Source organism: Typopeltis vanoorti, chromosome 22 (genome assembly GCF_054136105.1).
Source record: "Typopeltis vanoorti isolate ZY-2024b chromosome 22, IOZ_Tvanoo_1.0, whole genome shotgun sequence".
Lineage (NCBI taxonomy): Eukaryota > Metazoa > Arthropoda > Arachnida > Uropygi > Thelyphonidae > Typopeltis > Typopeltis vanoorti.
The window spans coordinates 81,294,105-81,319,971 of record NC_143570.1 but is presented as its reverse complement, the minus strand read 5'-3'; the positions used below and the strand labels follow the sequence as shown (position 1 = coordinate 81,319,971).

General features: G+C 36.1%; 1 protein-coding gene across 2 annotated transcripts in view; it reads right to left on the bottom strand.

Annotated features, from left to right (window-relative positions):
• The window catches only part of IA-2 (tyrosine phosphatase IA-2), a 392,148-nt gene that overhangs the window by 17,897 nt on the left and 348,384 nt on the right, over window positions 1-25,867 (bottom strand). For both annotated transcript variants that reach the window (XM_090411727.1, XM_090411728.1), the window contains 4 exons: window positions 17,277-17,422; window positions 1,200-1,254; window positions 895-1,042; window positions 623-696 (listed from right to left, as the gene is read on the bottom strand). In XM_090411727.1, coding sequence (XP_090267853.1) covers window positions 623-696; window positions 895-1,042; window positions 1,200-1,254; window positions 17,277-17,422 — 423 coding nt within the window. The remainder of the gene's footprint in view (window positions 1-622; window positions 697-894; window positions 1,043-1,199; window positions 1,255-17,276; window positions 17,423-25,867) is intronic.

The following is a 25,867-nucleotide window of genomic DNA, read 5'->3' as shown; positions in this document are numbered from 1 at the left end:
CCCAACCTATCAACAAGCAAAGAGCAATTTCTGAAACCGAAAGAAGTCGTAGATTGTTATATACATTGCATCAGGATTGAAACTCCACTTATGATTGGAATTCCATCTTATTCAGGATTTTTAAGGATCTGTTACACACTTTTAAGCAACACGGGGAATACAAGTCTGGCAGAATGTTTTTCGTGGAAAGAAAATTAAGTGAGAATCCATAAGGATTGAAATGTGACTACATTTTGAGCTTGAATAGCCGAGAGAAAATTAGGTTTTAAAATGATCTGAAAAAGCTAATTTTAAAATTAAACATGATAGTGCGTATTCATTTATGATATGAACTAGCATGCGTAATAAGAATTTCCAAATGGATGCATGTTAATTCACTTCATCGTTTGAAAACGCATTCCCATATGATTATTAATGACGAAAGGCGTAATGGAGACTCGGGCATTTTGAATCGGTACTCGAAATGGCCTATTTGATTCACTAGTACTAGTCTATTGCTCGATGAACTAGAACTTAGAGAATATTAATATGAGATACTTTCTTCGTTTCATCTTCCCTATTATAAGTGTTACTAGCAAAGAGAGTGAAATTATTAATGTGGCAAGAACTTGATTATACTTACAATAGTACTGGCATTGATGTAATCGGAACCGGATACATTAGACAAGTCATTCAAAACAACCCTAGAGTGATCGTCTGCAAAAGAAGGAGGATGCACTGGCATTAGAAAACTGTATCATTACAAATATATTTCAGACGTTGCGAGAATTATAAACGGTTAGAATGGAATAATTGTAAGCATGCGATTTCTGGTTAGCCGAAGAGAAGATTATTTTCACAAGAGAAAATCCATATAAATATCAGATATGAAAGGTAATCCAAAATAATACTTACATGGCATCACATCCGTGTACCGATTCTTCTTGATATTTTGTGGCAAGGCTGCAGATGTAGTGGAGCAGGGTTCGGCTTCGTAAGCGCATAGCGCTTCCCATTCTCGGTCTAATCTGTCTTTGTTTTTGAGATGATCTTCCATATAGGACTAAAGGAGAAAGTACAAGGAAGTTATTTCATTGACAATTTCTTAAGTAAACATCTTAGCAAAAAAAAAAAAAAAAAAGGTTTTATAAAGTGGGGAAATCGATTAAATATGCAAATTAATTTTAGTGCTGTAATTAATGGCAGAATATAAATCTTACCAGGATCATGTGACCTGTGGAAATATCCATATTGGACGTAACTGGTTCTTCATTCCTGCAATATACCAACAGCATCACGTTACGCCTACTATAATTCTTAATCTGCAGTATTAATATTGTTCATGCGTTGAAAAAAAAAAGGACTATTTTATGAGTTACAAGTTTTGTAAAATGTCAGACTAGTCCTTAAATCATTGATATATTTGTGTCTTCCGAAAGAGTTCAATGATGTATATAACAGTACTTGTGAAGACTAACGTTTGGGGTGTGGGAGGGGTCGAACTAAAATACGGCGATAGGTTGGTTATTTGGATTTATCACCGCAGCAACTCGGACTATGAATAGAGTTTTGTTAATTGTGCGTATTCTTCCAGCTGGTTTATGGGAGGAAAAACCTTTCCATGTCCGGAACTGAAAGACCTCCATATAGTTTATAAGAATGCAGAGAACCCCGCCTGGACCAGGATTACTAACCCAATGTCAAATCCTCATGTTATCGAGGTACGCTTGAACTCTGATAGTTGGTATCTGCTCGAGTACCGAACGAATTAAAATGAGCTGATGATGCTATGGGACTTCCCCTTCCGTATTGGCTGAAACTATAATATATGTTTATGGTGATACAATATAGTGTAAATTATGGCAGCTAGGTATTCTCCTGGTTCTTTTCATCTAGAAGGGTGGAAATTATCAGCTGCTAAAGTTTCATCAACGGAAAACACATTCAGTTAGCAGAAAAATAACTCAATTTTTTCTCACTCCTACCCACAAAAAGTTAGTAATCAAGAACATAGTACTATGAGAAGCCAAACATTAAATAATCCAAGAATTCCTACTCTAGACACTAAAGGAAACTTTTAAAGCAACTTCGGGCCTGTATTAAGCACGGTAATGACGATGAAAATAATATGTTACCTTTTGACACACAAGCATCCACGGTACAATGGGATTTTAATCCAACGCTTGCTGGAGGAGGCCCTATACACTAGTCCATCAAATTGGGATTATTGAGACGAAGAAACAACCAAGATCCCTTTAAATAAAAACTGTAAGATTATAGTATGGTTCTGAAACTGGTATAAATTCTTCTACATGGAGATGGAATAGAACAATTTTACGAACCATGAATGTGTGAGTGCAATTAAAACGGCGATGTTTCATATTCATCTAGAAGATGATTGATTATTCAAGAAATCTGGATCAGCGAAAGATGGGGCGGATATAGTCATTTTGATAAATTCTATGATTAGGAGACATAGAATTGGATGTAGACTTACTGAATCTGTTTTTCATCTTTCATTCCAGTTGCTTGAAAAAGTCTACTCAGGTATTCTTCAAAAAATATTAATTGGCCCTGCTTACCACATGGCACCAGTATGGTATGCGTTCTGCAACCTCTCGTGTATGGTATTTATAAAACAAATCAGGAAAACATATTAATACTTGATGAAGAAAAAGCATTCAGAAACCTGAAATATGGAAAAACTTCTGGGGTGGATGATTTTCTGTTTCAAATATAGTGGTATAAAGGTTTTGCGATGGCCAGACTCGCATCATTCTAAATGCTTGTTCAGAATGGCGAATCCCAGATGATCTGAGTTCATATATATATATATATATATATATATATATATATATATATATATATAGAGAGAGAGAGAGAGAGAGAGAGAGAGAATAAAATTAGATGTGAGAATTAGAGGAATTTTCTTCTTGACTATTTCCTAAAAGATTTATATTAGCAAAGGCTACGAAATGTGGAACAATAAGTTTCACTTAGTCCTTATAACGATTTCCTGACGTTTTTTAAACTCAAAATCAAGAGTTAAAATCAAAATCGGAGTATCGCATGCATAAAACTTCTCTCTATTTAATCTTTGCTGATCTCGAAAAAAACGCAACATGTAGCTTATATTTGGTCAGGAGTTAGAATTAAAAAGTGTGCAGGAGATGACTTATGTTAAATTAGATACAGTTTGCCTTACATCACTTCCACTGTAGGTTTCGGATCACATTGTTAAGGTAAGTTAAAATGATATCAGAATCGAAGAAATTGTGTCAGTTCTTTCTGTGCATATGATATCCTTTTCAAGAAATCTATACAAATTAAAAATTAGTTTTTTTTAATGAAAATATAGACAGGTAAACAGAACACCAACTGCATTCTCAACGATTAACGTGTAAAACAAGTAAAACATTTCGACTAAATTATTTAGGTACAGTTTGTTTTAGAATGGCAGTTATATATGAAGGCTGAATATGATAGGAAGTCGCTTGACTAAAATATTATGGAACACGAGAAAAATCAGCCAAGAACTGGCAGAATAGAAGACTGTGATCAAATGTGAATATCTGAAAGAGGTTAGAGGCAGGTTATCAAACACTGTCTGTAAAATTAATAGATTTTCGAAATACTTCCACACGAGTGTATTTTGGAAAATTAGGCGAATGAACACACGGCTTCGATGGATGGAATATTGAAAACAATGCTATTAAAAACGGGTAAACATTATTAATGTTCAATATGTGTAATCGAGCCTCCATAGCTCAGTCGGTATAGACAAAGCCCTTTGGTTGGAAATACCTGGGTTCGATTTCCGTCAGTGACGTGAGGAACCTTTATCTGGTCTCTTTCGACGAAAAGTGAGTTAGCCGGTCTCATACGGAGTTAGGGTTTTTTTTTTCACCCGGAAACTCGGGTTTTTCGTCCCTCAGAACAGGCTAACCGGCCCCGTGAACATACGCTTCTACTGACTTAGGACACCTCCAGTAATAAAGAGTAACCAACCTATTCTGTAGGATTTCGGTTCCAAATGCCTACACGGCAGAATGTGTAGGTCTACACGTGAGGATAGGATATTAGGATCAGATAGGAATGTGTAATCAAGGCCATTCTTAGATGGCAATACCATAATATCATTCTGAGATGTTAATGTTCTTATAAGGAAAAAAAATCGGATTTTATTCAGTAGAGCCATGCGATTGTGGAGTTAAATAATTCGGATTAATTTTGGAGCAATACAACAAGTTCTCTTTCACGAAGGACAGAGTGACTGAGGCAAAAAAAGAAGAAGTAAGCTTTAAATAAAACAAAGATCATCGCAATCTTCGATTGGACGGGTACCTTTCCTTTATACGTGCTCCTCTATGAATAGTTCATAAACGAAATTAGCTGCAATACGTGTACGATTGAACTTTCATTTACCATTAAGTATTGCATTCTTCAAGTTTAACATTTTGCGACATACCATAAGAAAACTTTCTGTAGGCGCAATCTTAAAACTTTACATCTCTCACGTTATTGGTAGATATTATGGATTACTTTTTTTGTAAGTTAACTAGAGTTCATTCGTATTTAATTTCTGAAAGTTTTGAAGGGAGGTGGCGCCTACCAACAAACAACTAACTAATGCGTTTCCACTATACTAATTTTCATCAGGCACTTATACAGAAATTAAATTTTTTAATCTGCGCATGTTATTTTTTTTGCACTTTTTGGTAACGAAACTTTATTTTAAATTACAATCGCACCAGAAGCAACTTGGGTGCATTATGTCTGTAAACTGAGGGTACTCTCTCTCTCTGGTCACACACCGTACGAGACTGACCAACTCACCCTTAAAGTTCCTTATACATGTTCACGTACTTCTTCCCAGATATTTCCAACCAAAGTGTTATGCCCATTAGCTGCACTAAGATAAAATCTTAAACCAGAGCACGTGATCACATTATTACGCAAAGATCACCGATGGTTACAAAATTTAAATTTCTTCTCCTGTGATCTCATCTAATCAGGAGTCATGAGAACGAACAAAGTCGGAGATATGAAGTCAATGCTAATTAAAATATTTCAAATTGAAGAAACAGATTTTTATAACTTTATGTAACAGCAAAACTCATTTTTTCAATGTGAACTTGAGGTGAATGCGATTTATTTGGTGATAGTAAACAGCCAAAATCAGTACAGAATGTAAGTTATTAACAAGAGAAAACACTCTCTGATTACTAAATGCAAAATCAGCATCAAGTTGTTTGATGTATTAAAGACACCGTGACTGTTGTAAAACGCACGTCGTTTCTTACTATAGCGATTAAAACATTTAAAACGATCAGCGATTAAAACAGATCAGCATGAAATATTTTAACTGGGTTTTAAATTCTTACAGCTTTTTACCGTCAAGTAATTATCCGAAGAAAAACTGTGAAGAGCGTCATTTTTCCTATTATTGTTGTTATTAACGAATCATGTCATAGTAAGAGAAGGTAAAATAATGGCAGCCTCTAAGATGTCTAATGACAAATAGAAACACATTAAAGACTCCACATTTCACTACGGCGAAACCAGGCACAAGCTTAAAAACCTAGCAACGAATCAAAGGCTCGCACTTACACATCTGCCGTAGCTTGATAATGGAATAAAGACGATCGTATCTGATCCAAAGGAAAGTAAGACTGTCGCGCACAAGAACGGTCTCCTTTTTCACCAAGACACGATCATATATGTATTGCATCACCATGACGACCGGACAGAATCGGTTCCACTCTCGTGTATTATTTGAAAGCTGCTGGCTATGTTGCCTGCTGCTGCGTTGCCATGGTGAAAACCTAACAGAGGAGTGATGGATATGATGCAGGCAGAGGCCCTCAGGTAACATCAGACTGCTCCCAAGTGATTCTCGGTGAGACGGTCTCTTCCAATCACTGGACCATCAAAGATGTCTTTAGTCAAGATCTCTGGTAGCTTGCATCAGCACATCGGATATCGTAGCGCGGTATGCTGTTTATTCTTTATGTATTTCTAGGAATGGCTACCTTTTTGCAAGTATCCTGGGGATCTACCAGAACGCTGTATCCTCAGTGATCGAGTGCAGTGTCACAGCTCGTCCTCATGTTTATATCAGATTTGCTCCCTGTCCATTTCTGTGTGCAGTTTCTTTTGACAGGAACCTAACTGCTGACGAGATTAGAATGGCGTTTCAGTGTAGATGGAAGTCACTTTGCAATTAAAATTAGCAGGCTTTCGTTATTTTCTATCCGGCTGAGGAAATAGAGTTCCTAATGTGTTTACAAGCTGTAAGAAATACATTCCAGTAGACGGGGAAACATATGCGGAAAGCGATGGCATAAATGTGTCTTTACTTTGCTGTTTCGAAAGATATATGTATGTGACAAATAAATGAGAAAAATCTTGAGCTAAAGAAGCCAGCAGATGCACTTCAATTATCACTTCCTTAGTGCCGCTATAATTCAGGCTTCGAGGTCGGTGACCTCCTTACAAAATATCAAAATCTTTTCTGTCATCTACTAGCTGTACATATTACACTAGATGCGCAGCATATATATCGCTTCCTTAATCGAGTTGAACGGCCGTGGTCAGTGACGCGCAACAAAATGGTTAATTTCACAAATCCCATATTTGTAGCACAAATACCAGACAACTTTTGTTATTGCATACTGAAACTGTCAACTGCTAGCAGCTCGCGCCAAATTTGTAGCTGTCTGGAAAGGTGCATGACCTACCCTATCATCGCACGTGACACGCGCATAATGGCCTTCGATAACAACTTGCGTTTGTTCACATTTTGCGCCTTTGTTGTTGTCGATGAGACTTCTGCGCCTACTGCAGAGGACACAACGAAATAATTGAAAACACTACTGGTGCGATCACAGAAGAAAATTGGTAACGTATGTAGTGCACTGCAAATTAAGGAGAAATTTCGAAGCGAACAAATTCTCTAAGTTTAGCAAAATGAATGTAACATATTTTAATCGCTTTTATTTAAATATTTTTATGCTCTCTTCGGTTAGGTTACATTCTCATTCCTGTTCAGAATATTAATAATCTTTTTATAGTTAATAAGTATAACTATTTAGTTTAGTTGGGTTTTTAGAACATTCATATGACGGTTAGCCATTTGTATTCGTGGAATATGAAAATGCTATAGCTAAAGAGGTAAACTGTCTAGAAAGGGATTTCTGTTAAGCCTTGCTAGTTCTTAATCTTAAGGAATACGTCAGACATTTGGTATTGGAAGATTAGTAATGGATTCTTAATGTTTCGCCTCCTTTAAACAATTTTAAGTGCGAAGGTCTTTTCAATGAACGTTCCTAACTTAAGATTAAAAAAAAAAAGTGCATACAGGGAAGAGAATTTTTTTGTTCTCTCCAATACGCTCGAAGCGGTTCTGAGTTTTAATCTCCTTCCATAAAGCCTATCTTCGCTAATACTGCACACAAAGACTGCAATGTTGCTAACGTTGACGCGGGTTTTCTGTAATGATCCAACAATAGACGCGCTACTTGTTAAGGCTCTGCCACATTGGATATGTTATTGGTATGGTTGAGTCATTTAAAATTTCTACACAAGACAAATTACGGCAGCTAATTACCGACGCGCCGTCACACAGGACCGAAAGGGAGGACACGAAGAAGGGAGGGAAATGAAAACGGGGAGGTGGGAAGAGAGCAAAACTATGGAGGGGCATCGTGCAGCTGGGTGCCTTCCCAGTAGTAGCAGAGCAGCCAACACCATTGTGCTGGTTCCTACTAAGTATGTTACAAATCCAAACAACGCTTGCTAGTCCACTTGGTATGCATGAACTGGCATTTTCTATAGGAGATGTAGCCGTAATCACAGCGGGACGTGCCTCGAGCTATGTGATATAAACAAGGTCTTAATTCCGCGTGCGGGGTTGCTATAGTGACCTATCCTATCTCGTTTTAACGCTGAAAATGATGACAAATCCCCACTGACGGAAAATTACTTCGTCTCCACTTCTTCCTCCCCTCCTCTCTCTCTTGTCGTTAGCTAGAGAACAACGTCTTTATCTTTTCTTGCATCTTTCTCTACTTCGTTTCCAATATCCTTGCTGTTCATAGCGACTGCATGAAACTGTACCGACGCTGTCATCCAGGTTCTTTAGTACGGTTTCAAAACTGAAATTCGCCATTAATCCTACCATTCCGCAAAGATCCTATTTATGGGCATGGAAATACGAACAGACTTGATAAATCCCATTTAATGATCACGTGATGTATCTCGGAATATGTTATACATTTCGCTTCTAGAAATTCAGCGTTGGTTAATATCGCACGACGGACTTGCATAAAGATTATACTGTTCTTCTGGATTGCAGAGTGCAAATTAAGTAATAAGTGATTATCACTTAATCATATTCCAATATCAGAGGACAAATTCCATATGATATTTATGACCCTCTGTTTATATGCAGTAATACCTCAGCAAACGATATTGATTCATTCACACAAAGTTGTGATTCTATGAGACCGTTTAGTGCCAAAAGATGACTAAACGACTTTAAAAAATCTAAAACATTAGAAATAAACGAGAAATACAGGGTGTTCGGGATAAATTTGACATATTTATAATTAATTATATTTTTCCGTAAGTTACATGTATTAACACACACTTCTCTTCATTTAAAAGTTTGGACCCTTCTTCATTCATATACAAGATGTCAGAAAGGATGGATAGCTGGAACCCACCTGAATCATGGAAGAGAATAACTTGTATCATGATGATTCGTGCCCGCCATCAAAATAAGGATATTACGACTGCTGCCCAATGCTCCCTGAATACAGTAAAAACAATCAGGCATGAACTAGAGACTTGCAATGGTGACTACGAGGATGTAGCAAGAAGAAAGATCCCTAGCAGACGATCTGATTGCGTTCGTACAGCAGAATTCCTCGCAAATCTGCAGGAACAGGTGTTGAAGAACCCTGGCATTGGAATTCGGGCTTTGTTCGTGGAGTTGCTAACTGTAGTCAAGCCCTGGATAACAAGGGTAGCCAATGGTAGGCCGTATGTATGGCAGCAGGATTCGGCCCCTTGCCACACCTCTGGGAAAAGTCAAAAATGGTTGTCTGAAAATTTCTACGACTTCACCAGTCCAAATGTTTGGCCTCCAAACTCCCCAGACCTTAACCCCATGGATTATTTTGTATGGGGCGCAGTTGAAAAAGACACCAATCGCACTTCCAGTAATACAAAAGCCCAGTTAATGGATAAAATTAAAACAGTTTTTGCGGCCCTTCCCAGGGAGACTGTAGCATCAGCTTGTTCGAGGTTCCGAAGCAGAATTGAAGCTGTGATCGATGCTAATGGTGGTTATTTTGAGTAAATCTTGTTGATAGTATTGTAATTAACTCTGCCTGTAATGTTTTTTTGTGAATTCATTAAATTTAATAGATACAAAGAAGATTTTCTTTTTCCTTACGAAACTGTCAAATTTATCCCGAACACCCTGTATATATATATTTATATTATCTGTTTAATTTTTATGAGAAATATGATTGCACAAGTGTTGGTGGTTTCTCGATTAGTATATAGTAGTTAGAGAATAATAATAATTGAAAATAATTGATGCATGCTAAAATATACAATACTATATGCCAGACCAGAACTCTATTTGTGCCATGAAACTAATTTCTTTGGAGTGAAATTACTGAAAAAAAAAATTAACAGACCAGTGAGGAATATTAAGCTGTATAACTTCCAAATATGAAAGTTTGAAGCAGTCATTCCTGTTTAAATTCCGTTGACGAATATAAGTTTCACGTCTATAATATAACACTTCAGTCTTCTCGAAATCAATTTATGCCTAGTAGAAATAGCATCATTAGTGAGACCTACTTGAGGACTCATAGATTCAATTCAATTGAATATAATCTTGGCGCTCTCGCAAACGTACCTGCGCAGATCTACCTGTCTGATCATAATACGAGAGACAGCCAGAGTAAGAAATCCTTGTAAAATCCTGGATATAGAAAGAGGAATTTGATCCTTTTTGTGAGTGCAGAAATTAAACTAATTTGAAAAACGGATGGATGGAAGATTTGATTAACTTGTTGCAGAAGTCTGGTGAGCTTTTCAGACAGGGAATGGCGATTCTAGAAGTGTCTTCCTGAGGAGAATGAGGATGAAGGCTACCTCTGTTGTTCTAGAGATGATACCAGTTATAATTATTAGAGAGGAAAGCAGACTTAATGAATATTCTTGATTCAGAGAATGGAGAGCATAATGACTTCACAATGACCTAATCTTTTGATTATGACGAATAATAATATGAAGTAACATCCATGCATCTCTCGCCCTCTGTGCCAACTTTTCTGCAAAATGCTTATCATACTGTCTTTGGATGAGAATCGGGGAAAGGAAAGCTCTTATTCGTTTCTAGAATGGAACTAATTAATCATGTGAGGAAATGCAATAAGGATGTCAACATATGGAAGGTCTAGGTACAGGCCTTCAAGAATTAGTGATACTTCCATGTCTTCCATATAATTGTCCATCGTGCATAATCTGTGGAGCAAACTTTATGCTCCACAGATTTTCTTCTAAAACAATAACTGTCGTTAAGGCTTCTCTCTAATGGTGGCAACTATAATCTCACCTCAAAAGTAACAGACATGCATGGCTTCCATCTTCATCCATCTCAGGAAGACAACCCTAGAGAATCTATTCCTTTTGTCAATGGCTTGATTGAAAATTTGACAGGCTTCTGCTTCATTTAAATCTTCCTTCTCATCCAGAAATTTATTGGATTCCTTGTTTTATGTGGTCTTATAGTGAAGAAACTTGACAGGAAATTCTGCAGTTGTTAAAAAATAAGTGAATTTTTCTCTTATGTAAAAATATGTGTGCTATATATATATATATATATATATATATATATATGTTAATATGTTCAACTAAATTCTCGTGATATCATAGAGATTCCTGTATAGGTCAAGCTTCTGTAGTACGCTTACAACCATGTTCTTATATTATATACACAAAAACCACGCTATCCGCTATTGGGAAAACAATCCAAACAGATACTGGCCAGATGAACAAAGTCTTCGCATTGCTACAGAAAGGACTGTGACTTTGAATTTTCTTTGGGCCATAGATATACAGGGTGTTCGGGATAAATTTGACAGTTTCGTAAGGAAAAAGAAAATCTTCTTTGTATCTATTAAATTTAATGAATTGACAAAAAAACATTACAGGCAGAGTTAATTACAATACTATCAACAAGATTTACTCAAAATAACCACCATTAGCATCGATCACAGCTTCAATTCTGCTTCGGAACCTCGAACAAGCTGATGCTACAGTCTCCCTGGGAAGGGCCGCAAAAACTGTTTTAATTTTATCCATTAACTGGGCTTTTGTATTACTGGAAGTGCGATTGGTGTCTTTTTCAACTGCGCCCCATACAAAATAATCCATGGGGTTAAGGTCTGGGGAGTTTGGAGGCCAAACATTTGGACTGATGAAGTCGTAGAAATTTTCAGACAACCATTTTTGACTTTTCCCAGAGGTGTGGCAAGGGGCCGAATCCTGCTGCCATACATACGGCCTACCATTGGCTACCCTTGTTATCCAGGGCTTGACTACAGTTAGCAACTCCACGAACAAAGCCCGAATTCCAATGCCAGGGTTCTTCAACACCTGTTCCTGCAGATTTGCGAGGAATTCTGCTGTACGAACGCAATCAGATCGTCTGCTAGGGATCTTTCTTCTTGCTACATCATCGTAGTCACCATTGCAAGTCTCTAGTTCATGCCTGATTGTTTTTACTGTATTCAGGGAGCATTGGGCAGCAGTCGTAATATCCTTATTTTGATGGCGGGCACGAATCATCATGATACAAGTTATTCTCTTCCATGATTCAGGTGGGTTCCAGCTATCCATCCTTTCTGACATCTTGTATATGAATGAAGAAGGGTCCAAACTTTTAAATGAAGAGAAGTGTGTGTTAATACATGTAACTTACGGAAAAATATAATTAATTATAAATATGTCAAATTTATCCCGAACACCCTGTATTTAAACCTCTTTGCATGACGAATCTATATATGCAATGTGCTACTACCACTACATTTTGCTTACTGGAAGCATAAAGCCACTTTGGTTTCCGGGAGTAAAGTTACCGATTTATGTAATTTTGGCCCTTCCACAACACTACATAAACTCAAAGAATTCCTTGGCTAGAATTGCCTTCATGATGTAAGAACTAGTATAAAACACATTTTACTCTACTCTGAATCCGGTATCTTCGTTCTGCAAATTATCATATACACTGTCTATAGAATTAATTTACATTACTGGTATAAGAACGATATATCTGTTTAAAACTAGCTGTATTTTCGTACTACATGAATGGAGGCCTCTCAGTAGATCAGACTAATGTTTCTGTGCAGTAAATCTCAAGCAACTTCGTTTTACTTCCAGGTTAGTTGGCAAAAAGGAGATTGTGATTATTAGAAACCGTTTAAGGTGCTTATACTTTTCTGTATATAGGGTTGGAAGATCACCCTCAACTATCCATGCATGCCCACTGACGCTTCCAGCTTGATTGGCCGAGTGGTTAGCGTATTTGACCTGCAACCAACAGGAGACGGGTTCAAATCTCACCGTAGGCATGATGTGAGACTACCGCCCTGCTTATTGGAGGTCTGAAGTGCCTTAGAAAAAGTTTCATTTGGTTTCTACAGAAGAGTTTCTAGACTAGGTAAAAAAAATAAATGAAATAGAAAAAAATTCTATCCTTATCCTATTCAAGGTACTAATGTACTATAGGCTTCTTTTCGTGAGTGGAAGTTACATAGAATCTTCCAAATAACGTTTAAAAAATATTTCTGTCTTTTAAATATATATATATATATATTGAATATATATTAAAATTATATAAATATAAAATATATATTTTGCATGATGTAATAAGGTATATTCTTGAATCACAGATAATGCCTTTTTATGTTTTAAAGGCTAGTACATCATCATAGTTACAATAATTATATTTTCAAAGTTAAAATTAATTTGAATATTAATTAATGTGATAGGTTCAGAAATTATACAGAACCATTAGCTGCTTTTCTTTAGTCCCCCCCCCCCCCACCAAAAAAAAAACCTACAAGGAATGAGCAACATAAAATAGCTGTGGCATCCTTTTCGGCCAAGACCCAATTTCGAAGATTTTAACATGATGTACTACTTCTATCATCACTATATTATATCAGTAAGTACTGTCATGTTTAACCACACTGAACGTATATTCCTTTTCCAATAAATTCTGTTATAATTCCCCATATTGAAGGGCCTGGGTGGCCTAGTAAATAGTCTCTGTTCGTTGCGGATTTGAATACTGTATTCGTACTATAGGCATGAATGAATTTCATGAGCGCCAGACCACCACCTTGCTTTTTTGGAGGACTGAAAAAGATGGATTAGATAACTCCTCAAACTCACGGTCATAATGTACCACAGGGTTTGCAACCTCTCGCATGTGGAATTATCATAAAAGATGTAATAATAAAAAAAAAAACTCACTCTCCTAAGTTTAAAGCTGGATGAGGAACGCTATTAACGGTTTTCACCACTGATGTATTGCTGTTAACTTAATTTTTTTAATTCTTTAAGAATGCTCCAATTAATATATTTTTTATTATTAATAATCATTGCATTCGTTTAATGCCGTCGTAGTTCAATCAGTTACGACTGAATGTCTCATGTAGGGGAGGAGTGGGGTTCAGTTGGGCAGTGACAAGTTTGGTTTTTTTTTTAAAGGAAAAAAAACGAACTAGTTTGCTAATAATTTTAACCATCGCTGTATAAAATATGGATAATATATAAGCAGTTCGATAATTTCATTTTTCTTAGTATTCCATGAATTTGTGAAAGGTGACGGTTCTAATCACATTAACTCTCTTCTCTTTACACATCGTATAATTTTTACTGCGCGTGAAAATGATTGAAAAAAAAAGAGAAAGTATTATTCTTTAGTTTTCTTCATACTAACATTCGCGCTTATGTTTAAACTCACAGCTGAAAAACAAGGAGCCTCGCGAATCTTTGGTCCCAAAACTTAAGACTCCACTTTTGCAATTAATTTAAATTTCCTGAGACGGCTCAATCCCCGCGGTTTGAAGAAGCCGTGCGTTGCCTAGGATACTTATATATTAATAAAGTTGCAAGACTGGAAAAGGGAATTTAATGTGCACGTGATGACATGGAATCGCGATATTGTATTTTGTCTCCCTTTTATGATTGTGTTAACTTGTCACGCCACAAACATATTTGTCGCTTTCTTCGCACAAGTCCAGAGCTTTTCATTACCAGCGCCTTTGTTTTCTAGTTTAATAGTTTGGGAAGATAAGGCGAAAAAAGTCACAATAAGAAAAAGTATTCTTCTGGTGCGTATGCCAGTGCTACTACACTAAGTTCATAGTATAAATTTATAGAGTAATTAAGAGCGCAACGGTCTAAGAAATTAATTTGTCCATGCCAGAGTGTAAAAGAGAAGTTATTTCCCTCTTAAATTGTGTTCAGTGGTTGCCAACCAACAAATCCGACGCAAGCAGAAGTTCAAACTTTCTTTTTTTTTTTATTAATTAATACTGTCATAGTGTCCTTTAGCAGTGATGCAATCTTTCTTGTTTATTGCGTTTCTAGACTATACCAGTGGGGACACACATTAACCCGATGAGGTACTTAATACAGCAAAGAGCTTAAGTACTTCGCTGGATTAAACTGCAATTGAACTTTATCTTAACCTTTGTTTCTCCGCTAACGCACAATGTTCCGTATGGTTCAATCGCAAGCTGTTTAGCACAAAGTGATTGAAAACATAATCGTGAATTGATGCTGCTTGCCCCGAAATGTAGTTATCATTATCATGACGCTCAGCAAGAGAGTTCTACAAACTTTAGTGACTGGAATCGGAATATAAATTATGACGCTGTTCCCTTCATAGGCCGCAGGTACTTTTTGAACTCTGTTAGTCTCCAACAAACTTAAAGGTTGTTATCTAGTTAAAATAAAATGCTGCATTCCCTTACGAGCACATTTAAAATTCATTTCTGAAGAATGAATAATCACAAAATCTGAAATTGTTTTGGGTATCCTTCCTAATCTAATAGTTTTGGATGATTTCACTGCCCTAGCGCACGTATAATCTGTATTTCTGCCTAATTTATCTATCCCACTCCGTGCCTACAAGTTTTTCGTTGGATTTCTCGTAGTTTTCTCTTAATTTCTTGGCGTTCGTCTTGCCCATAGAAGGGATAGACGATGCAACAAAGAGATGCCATCTACGTTGCGTAATCATCGCTCTGCTACATTTCTCGTCCTCCCTCTATTTGAGCTTAGTAATTTAAATATTAAACAGCAGTTCGGTGTTTCTGGCTTCCCTCATTTTGAGCAGCCTTTAAACTCCTCCTCTCTGCGTCTACTTTCGTTAATGGTGTAACCATGTGGCGTGGTGTGCTGGAGGCAAGTACATACATCATAAAAACACCATTATACATCAATTACCGGGTGGAAATGGGAATAAAAAGGATTTCCCTTTGCTGTATGTACCCTCATCATTAGTAGGCCGAGATTTCTGCCATCCTACCGTAAGGAAGCATCTCTCAATGTTTACAGGCTCGCTTGTAGAAAAAAGGGAATGAGAGAAAGTATTCCCAAATCTTGAACATGGATTTAACTGAAAAGAGAATCATAGAAAATTGAAATAAATTAGATCCTAGATTACGCTGTCATATTTTACCCACTTTATCACGTTTTATAATGAAATTTTCTTCGCCAGCGGTCACTGGGAGAACTATGATCCATTGGCCAAGAATATCCCTGCTCGCAAATTAAGCAAATAAGGAGTCACTTTGTTAAAAGGCTAACAGCTGCTTTCGATTCAGTATTTTATTTACAGGCCAAAGGGCTTTGCAATGCTTACTCGGTATGACTGCATCTCATCCATACGAATAATATGTGTATTTTATCGCACTGTATTGTTCAGTGACCTAAAGGGGCTACAGTTTGTTTATTTATATCAATTATTGAATATTTTTATCATAGCTAATACACAAACATGTTAAATAATCTAACACTCTTTTGGAATGCATTTACACAGCTCGCGAATTGATACGAGCTTTATTTGGCGAAAGCCACCTCAAAGCGGGGAGGGAGGAAAGAGGAGATAGCATGCTGGGATTTAAAGGTGCTTATAGCTTTTTTTGCAATTCTTAACACATATTCCAGACCTTCGCAGCGCATACATTAATTTTTTTAAAACATTTCTGTGTAGCTGATTATTGTTCTTCAGTCGCAAAGACTTCATTTCGAATCCCATCGAGCTGAAGACCTTTATATGGTTTTGGAGGTGGAAAGGTTGTTTCTACCGTGGAAGAGCATGCATTTAACACACATAATATACTGACCTCATAGCCTGAGTTGCTAACCGAAATCCACTCTGTTTAGTGCTATTTGTCAATATATTTAAGGTACAAATTGGACTCAGTGGTTGGAAAGCAGTTAGTTTGGATTTCGGAAGCAACTAAAGCTATGAAGCTCGTGTATTATGTCTATGTTACAAAAACTCGTACAAAGGTGCTTTGCGTCCTAGAATTCAGTTGTAGTAAGATTGTGTTGTATTGATTTTAACCAGTCAAACTATTCTATTAATTGTATTACACTCGTGTGTGTGTGTGTGTGTGTATATATATATATATATATATATATATATATATGCAGATATATCTATTCCTTCAAACTCAACAACGACTAGATAGCTTAGGTTTATTTCTGGGAAAATTCCCATATTACTCCTCTAAGAAAATATTATTTTTATAGCTATTTAGCCTATTTTTGTTTAGGAGTGCCCCCTTTTTATAATGTCATTGGCTTTTTATTCAAATTTTAGGGCATTATTGATGTTTCATATAGACAGAATAAGAGGAATAAAACATCATTAATGACCTAAAATTTGAGTAAAAAGCTAGTGACATAAAAAAGGGGCACTCCTAAACAAAAATAGGCTAAATAGCCATAAAAATAATAACTAGTTAGCTTTCTTAATGAAATTATTATTATTAAGGATTTGTTTATTTCCGGCGAGTTTCAATTAAATTTGCTTAGATAGGTTCGTTAGGTTTGTCCTTTTATACATTTTTATTCGAAATAAAACACCTCAAGGCATCCCCATTAGGCACTGCAAGACTTATTTTTCGAGTAAATTTTTATTATTAAGAGTTGATGGGGAATCGAAATATAAAAATTGAATCAGTACTTACCAAGAGGATGTAGAAGAATGGCTGGATGAACTTTGCTGAGCTGGTTCACTCTGGGATAAACTCCGAACTCGTTTAGGAGACTGCCCCGAATGTACTGGCTCAGGTTTTTCATTAGTCTTGCTAGCCATGCGCTGTCGACAGAGGTCCTAAACAGGAAATAAAACACAATGGCCTCACAATGTCTAAACTCGACTTTAGACCATAAATTAATATACTGTAAGTAATGTCAAAAAAAGAAATATTCACAGAGTTCAAATTAAGATAAGAAAGAGTGCAAGACGTTATCGATATATATATTTATTCATGAGTGGAACTTCGGTGAATATTCAACGTACATTGAGCATTCAAAAGATTGTAAGAGAGGGAGGATAATAAACTCAGCACACTTTAATAACCTAACCCTTCCAAGTTTTCGTGAAATTGCAAGGAGAGGGTGGGGGAAGAACACATGGAATGAGACTTTCGTAGTAATTAAGACTGCTATAATTATGTGCGCCTATTTGAGCCCAGTTAGTGTCGGGTATTGTGTGCTGAGGCAATTATGTCTAATTGTTTTAATTGAATAAGGTTCCGTGCTACGCGCGGGTCACGTCATCGTTTGCTTCGCGTGAGACAGAGGGGGAAAACAATGAACTCAAATATGATAAGAGCCCAGAGCGTAACGAATGACAATGAAATCCTCAGAGTGGGACCATAAATCAGTTTTGGGTGGAAGTACCGAAGAACAGAATCCTCTAGTCAAAAGATAAAGAGTGACAGAATATGCAGAAAGGAAGAAATTTTCATGTCTTGAGAAATTAATTAAGAAATGTTTGACTACTTTACTTCCGGAAAAGAAACAAATAAATCATTTAAATCCTCGACAGGCTTGATTAAATTCGTTTCATAATATCTGTAAACTTTGGAAGAACGCCGGTTTTATTCTAATCAGTGAACTGGGTTACCAAGATTTCCCCTTCTATCCCACCATGAGAGAAAGGCTCGCAAAAATTGCGTTTACATGCACTATATATATAAGTATTGAACGAAAAAAAAACTGTTTACATCTGTATGAGCTCGACTAGATGACATTCAACACCTTGGGCCTTTACAACCATCAGGATATTGTAGTTATTCCGATTGCGCGAATAAGCCCTCGAATTTACTCTTCTTCCTCTTAATTATTATTTGAAACAACCTGTGTTCTTCCATAACTTTACAAATTACTTGCCTCATACGGAGATGGCAGAATTTCGATTCCCCAAAACGAACCACAGACTAACCTCATAGTCTTGGTTGCTTCTGGCCTAATACCATCATCTTCGCTTTTAATCTTGAATGCCAACCGTATTAGGGTACCAACAACTTTTGTGTTTGTTTGTCATGATCCAATAATATGGTTCGACTATTTTATACATAATTGTGTACAGTATATTTTATAGGATGCTTAAACTGAACACGGAAATGTCAATTCTCTACGACGATGACCCATGTTTAAGGACCTGTTCTACCAAATAAGTAAAACATGCGTACTTAACTCATATACATGAACAGTATTTCTAGAATCGAAAAAAGATTATTAGGATTACGAATCCACATAACTTTATTTTTTATTAATTTCTAGTCAGTGGGTGATGTGCTCAGTTAACAAATCAACTCCTGAAATGTACGATAATCCGAGGAATTGTAATTTACCTCGAAACGATATGATTTTCCATTGTTGAGGCGTTTGCCAATCCCCAGCGCGAGTGCCATTCATTAAATATTCACTTGTACACCGGGTGTGACACTCCTGGCACGTTCTGAACGGACAACGTTTCATTTTGTATTGTTAGTAATCCCAAACCAATTTTAAATTGGATTTATTTGAGACTCTTTTCTAAATTTATCTAATTCTTTCACACAGAATTCTACAATTTAGCAGCTCTTTGTCTCTCCCGTTCCCCTTGTTTCCATTCTTGGCTAGAAGCTGAACAGAAGACAAACAGTTAAGTCGCTAAACAAACGCCCTCCGTCAATATACAAGCCAAGCAAAGCACCGACGCCAGGTTTGTTGTGAATCCAACTCACGTAATCTCGTCTCTCACGTGGCGGAGTGTGAAATTCTATTAGACTTAAACTTCTAGGGTAAATTCCGAGACAGCTGTTACACTGATAACCTACCATTTCCCCCGCCATGAACAAACAACAGTCTGTCGTTCATTGTCTATTCTGGGAGGTGCACGTTCGTCTGCCTGCCTCTGTTTGTTGTCAGGATGACTTGTTAGACTGCTGCTGTTCGACAGCAAGTTAATAGGGGGATCGAGAACGGTGAACTCCATGAACTCGGGTTAAAATTTCCGAGTTATCGAACCTGTACACTGAGCAACACAAACCACATTGCCTTCAAGGTCTTCACTCTTTGCTCCAGTTTCACTTAGAGGCGTCCACGATTTCAGTCATAACAGGTTTAGCATCACACACCTTCGGGGTGTGTTTAGAGTTCTGCACCAGACGGGGATATTGGAAATGAACGCTACGATTAGAAATCTTTCGCTTTGCCTTGGCCCGTTGTGATTGAGTTAATTCAATGTTTATACCGGCCGTGTAGGATTCTCCATTGTTAGAAACGTCCCTGATTAATATATTTTGTGTAAATTAATTTATCAATTCAGAATTTATCTTTAGAATGGATACTCAAGTTCTATACCAGTGACGTATTTTATTTACTGTCAATAATAACTAAATAGCGTTGTTTTTTTTTTACAGATACTTTCATATGCAACAACAAAATAATTAAAATATAGTAAGGAAAATCAGTGATTTATTAATTCATTATGGTATAGCTTTTGATTGGACAAAATCAGCAGCGGTGACTATAGTGTTTATTTGCGTAGTTCTTTTCAAGATCTCGAAAATACCAACAAAGTTAAAATAAAGCCTCACTCGTCGAGTCTTTCGAATCATACTGTCGTCATTATTGTATGAAGCAACATCCTAACACATGTTAATGTTTGTAGCGCAAACCTTGCTTTGTTAACAAGTATGGACATTTTGTTCAAGTCGGATATCCATTTTCTTATTTTTTTCTCATGTGTTTCTGAGAAGACGAATATTGTTAACACTCATTAAGCAAAACTTTTAAAATTTTAATAGCGCGTGGGAATATATAAATTTCTGACATAAATTATTATAGTATCGCATTACGTATAAGCCTGTTTAAAGTTTTTTTGTATTCATAGTTTCCTAATGCCATTGTAGTTCATATGCGGACATGGCAAATATCGATTAGGAATTACTAGACGTATTATAGAAATAATTTTTATTTTACTATTCATTTTGTAAATGAAAAACTATATCTGACCTGGTTCCTTTGAACTTGAATAGTGTTGTCTTCCGCTCACTCATTTGCAAACGAAACACGCGAAAGTACTGTACGCCCACAGATGCGAGACCCTTCAACACTTCTGCCCATGTCAAAAGAAGGAGAATCATTCCTTCTTGTGGGGTGAGTTGTTTATTATTACACGTCGGAAAATTAACTTTTCTTTTATGATATTATAGTTTTCAAAGTGGTAACTATTTTGCTTGTATAACAGTTGAAACTTTTACGTATAAAGCACGTGATTTCGCGTGTTGACCAATTCGTACATCCTTTATTTCTTTCTCCCCTTCAGCATGAATGGACTCTTCTCGGCAAGTTGCCAGACTAGGCTCTCGGATCTGTGGTCGGACAGTATGACTCATTCTGTTTAACTCGTTAATATTTTGAATGCTGTAATTATTTTTCTCTCCTCCTGAATGATGTTCATGTTACAGTGAGAAAAATATATGGGAATTAAAATTTATTTATGTGCTTTAAATCACTTTTAAGTTATATCATTTTAGGAAACCACGGCAGGTTATGCCAAAGTAATGTTTAACCATATACTTCAAGATTTGAAACTAGCTTCACGAGCAAATTGAATAAAAATGTCTTTTTGTTTATTCCAACTGTCTAAGACGGCATATTTATTTATCTGCATTTTTAATAAAGTTTATATAAAATGGTGAACATTTTATAATTCAGCTATTAAAGAAAAATCTACCGCTAGATTTCGTAACGTACGGCGTAATTGATATTATCAGAAGGAATTCTGCAGATCGAACTGAAAAAAAAAAAAAGCGCCTCTTCACACATAATCTTGAAAGAGTAAGTGTTGTCATCTGTGTTATGAACTGTAAGAGATGCGATGTTAATCATACCCACATTTCTGAGGAATTGGTGTTTCTGTCATAATAAGCAAAGCTACTTTATTCAGTCACACATTAGGATAATTCCAAAGGGGAGTTATCGGTAGAGAATAACAGCGCCACCCATTTTATGATAATCTCTAAGACAATCCAAGCTGAATCGGACAAGAAAAACGGCAACTAATGAATTTGACTTTAAGCCTTTTCCTCTTTATAATCGGCATCCATACAAGCTCCGCTGTTAGGCATTCACAACCGAAGTTCGCCACTCCTCTCTTCTTTTTACAAGATGGGATTATTCTGTTCACTTGAGCAAGAATGGGTGGCCTCATTACAAGACGTCGACAAAAATTTTTACTGCAGGATTAAAGAAGGGAGCGAAGAGCACCTAGAATCGAAAAGACAAGAGGTGCAAGGTAATTAGATAATTCTTAATTCCTCCGCGAAAATCTGAGCTTCAGTGGAGAGAAAGGGAAGATTTCTCCATTCCAAGAATAATTTCGTTCTCCTCTCAAAGGACCACCTCTTTCTCCCAGGCTCCAAAAACTAATTGAATTAGCAAATCTCCAAGCTCTGTGCTTGGTACTTCATGTAACAGTGCGGTACTGGGTGGACAGATAATCCGCCATCGAACACATTCAAATGAGATGGGCAGCTAATCAAAGAACCAACTAATAAGAGATGAAGTGACTTCTTTTGTACGGTCTCGTGCCAAATTTAAATAATTAATTCTGTTAATATGCTTACATACTTTTTTCCCTTTCCACAAAACAGGGCTAATTTGTAATTTGTCCTTTTTCCTCTCTGTGAGTGCGTTTAAAAATCTTATCAGGAAGCTCATGCACGAAGTTTCATCCTGGTAACTGACACCAGGTTCAGTGTTTTTAGATACAGAACATGTGTATATTTCTAACAAATACATTTTGAGCTAACCCGTGGTTAACAAAGAACCTTGTTACTTTAAGAAAGATATAATTTGCTTATTACAGGAAGAAATACTAAGGAAATTATTTTTAATAACTTCCAAGAGTTGCGTTTTTTTATTGTAAGCAAATTAATCCTTCGTTTATAGTAAAATGCCATTCTCTAAGCTAGATTAAGTACAAACGTTTCCTATATCTTCCCGATTTTTATTATTATAAAGGCATTGTGATGGATGTCCCATGTGAGTTGCTGCATTCTACTCAACATAACTTTTTATTTTCAGGCAGGTAGCGGTTGAATGTTTATTGTTATACTGTATAAGAGAGAAAATCTATCGTATCAAGCGAAAGGATTTTAAGACCCAATGGAATATACCCTCAAGTTAAATTAAAAGTTTATGTGTATGTTAGTAGCAAGGGTGGGATGGATAGATATATATCTACTCTATAATATAAAATGATAAGCTTTTTTTATAACGTTTTTTGTCAAGTTATTTGAAACTCAGGGGCTACCCTGAGTGTCGAGTCTTCAAAATTCGAGCCATCAGAATTCAAGGAGAACCGGCCTACCAGTCCGGAACTCGGGGGGGGGGGGGGGAAGAATCCCCCTAGTATATATATGAAATATTTTTTTCTAAAGTGATTGAACATTTATTAAATTAAAAACACTTTCTTGGTATTTACCCTCTTTGGGATATTTCCGATGCTATACCCACTATACAGAACAACTCATGTCTGTTTTCATAAATAATGAGAATCAACAGTTTGAATAAAATGTCAGTCTAGTGATACAATTAATCAAAATCACTAATAAAACTGCAAATATACGGACTACGGGCAATCTTAATATATTATGTAATGCAATACCGAGGCAACTGGTACAGAAAGTTTATGATTTTGTAATTTGTATCACTTTCGAAACTTCTGTAGTTCCCAACTTTGCCTAAAAAAGTGGCCGATTATTACCCTTAATATTAATTTGGTTCCTAAACAGTCCTATTTCTTCAGGAACGAAACATTTTAGTATGATTATTTTTGCAAAGACAACTACGGTTAAACACTTCAACAGTGATCTTAATTTCCGGAGATGCATTGTAAAACTGTTCCAAAGAAATCCATATTCTTGCCCATCCGCACTTTAATTACCGAAATTAAAAAAAAAAAACATGGCCTGTAATTTGTAGAAGTAAGATTTTAGCCACTGGTTTGGTTCTTAATTAAGTATACGCGATACACATTCATTGCACGCTAGTCCTTCACGTTGCTTCTGCTGACTGATAATACTCAACAGTTTATTTTTGGAATCTTCTTTGCGAAGGTAACTGAACAGGCATCGCCTGTATTCTGTCTCTTAATATAAAGAAGATGCATACCCGAAGACATTGCATCTAATTTCTTACACCTGTTTATGATTGTTAAACTCTGGGGATAATCCGAGTTAAACGACTAAAAAATATTCTCTTCTAATGGATAACCTTTGTCTGTTCCCTCTTTACAAGATCATCATCTATTTTATTTTCTTGTCGAAAAACCAATACGGAAAGTTTAGTTTTTTGATGGTGACTAATTTAATATACGGTCAAGTAATTACTAATAATAAAGAATGACTATTTTGTAGATTTCGAGACTCGAACAGATGTAATAGATAACAATGACGCAATGTTATTACTTCGATGCTTTTTTTTAGTGTCTCAGAGCAAGCATCACTTTTTTCGTAATTACTGCTCTTGGGGATTTGCTATTTAGTGCTCGAATTTGAATTTAATTAAAGAGAAGAGAAATATCTGATTTTAATAATTTTGGATTTTTTTTTCTCTAAAAAGATATTTCAGATTAACAATTTTTAAATCAAATATTTGCTATTTGTTCCCTCCACAAACTGGGATTATGTTTCTTTAAGTCCTAATCTTACTGTGAACTAATTTACAACATGAAAAAGTGGCACATTGACGTTCTTCTACATTGGAGTGAATGAGAGAGTGCTCATCCTCCACTTGTTGAGCTGCTCATCTACTATAGTAAATCAGTTTAATAAGTATTCACCAATCATGTACTGTTTGTAAAAATTTTATGTACATTGTGATACGTAGAAAAAAGACCTGCCCAAGATCGTGGTATCTGGCAGATTCATTTCTAAGATAAGAAAAAAATTTCTTATTACAGAATGTTTGAGAGATGGTGCTTTGAATCACCAAAAGAGTAGTGCAAATCATAATTACTCCGTACGCTAATTAGTATTTAAATCACTAGCCTAATTAAGATGGATTTAAAAAGGCATTTTTTAAATGGTTGCTTCTAAGAATATTAATATACGCAATTTTCCTTGATTCACAAAAGAAACATTCATTGCAATAGTAAATAAGTTTATTTATATAATAATGCCGCGACAATATCTGAAAAGAAAGTTGCTCTCTTGCTTATCTCTTGCTCTGGCTTTCTTCAAGGCAAAAAGTTTCACATTGGCTTCTTTGTAAAGCACATATCTGAAAAAATGCATCAACTGGCAAGTTAGTCCAAAAATGTTTACTAGCTGTCGCTTCTTAAAATTCGAATTGCGATGACAACTTATCTATTATTTTTATTATGTAATCCAACCAACTGTTCCATGAAAGTTGGCAAGCCTATCGTTAGTTTTGTGGGTGGTCTATAAATATGATAATCTGGTTTGCCCCTTTTCCAAGCCATTTGTTTTACAATAAGCAGAATTGTCGTCTAATATATATCGGCATCCGTCATTCTCTCATTTTTTTTTAAATATTGGCACACTTTCTTTCTTATGGACAATAATTTCAGTTATTCTTAAATATAGCGGTCGGATTAAATAGCAGATGTTTCTTCGAAGATAATAGGATTTGCAATTTCACCTAACAGGATTTACAATTAATTTTACAACAGTACTCCAGAACACAGAGGATACACCAAATAAACGCCTCCCCTCCTCGGATATTGATATGAATTTTAGCTCTGATTGCAGAAAGCTTACAAGTTTTAAGTATTTAAATATTACTGCTGATGTATACGCTAGGAAATTTGGAAACATACTTTTGCGATGTCCTTTTAATTCAAAAAATTGACTGGGCTTGAATTAAAACTAATAAAGTTGTTTTAATTTATTTTTATTGTTTTAATACTTCTATTGGATGTTTCTTGGAATAAATGATACTTTGGGGGTACTCAAAGTATCATTTATTCTCAAAATATGAGAATTTATAATATTTAATGATGTTTTGATTGATGCTGTAAGTAATTAACTTGGTTGGCCCAGTGAATACCGCATTTCAACGTACGGCGAGTTCAAATCCCTGTCGGTACGGATATTTGCGATTGTATTTAGGTAGTAGATGATTGTCATCATCCAGTGTGGTAGTATGAAAAGTGTTTAGTTTCTGAAGCATGGTATCGGCATTATATAATCTTAACCCCCCCACTAGTGTTAATTAACGTACGATAGGTTTGTCATAAGAATAGAGAGTTCCT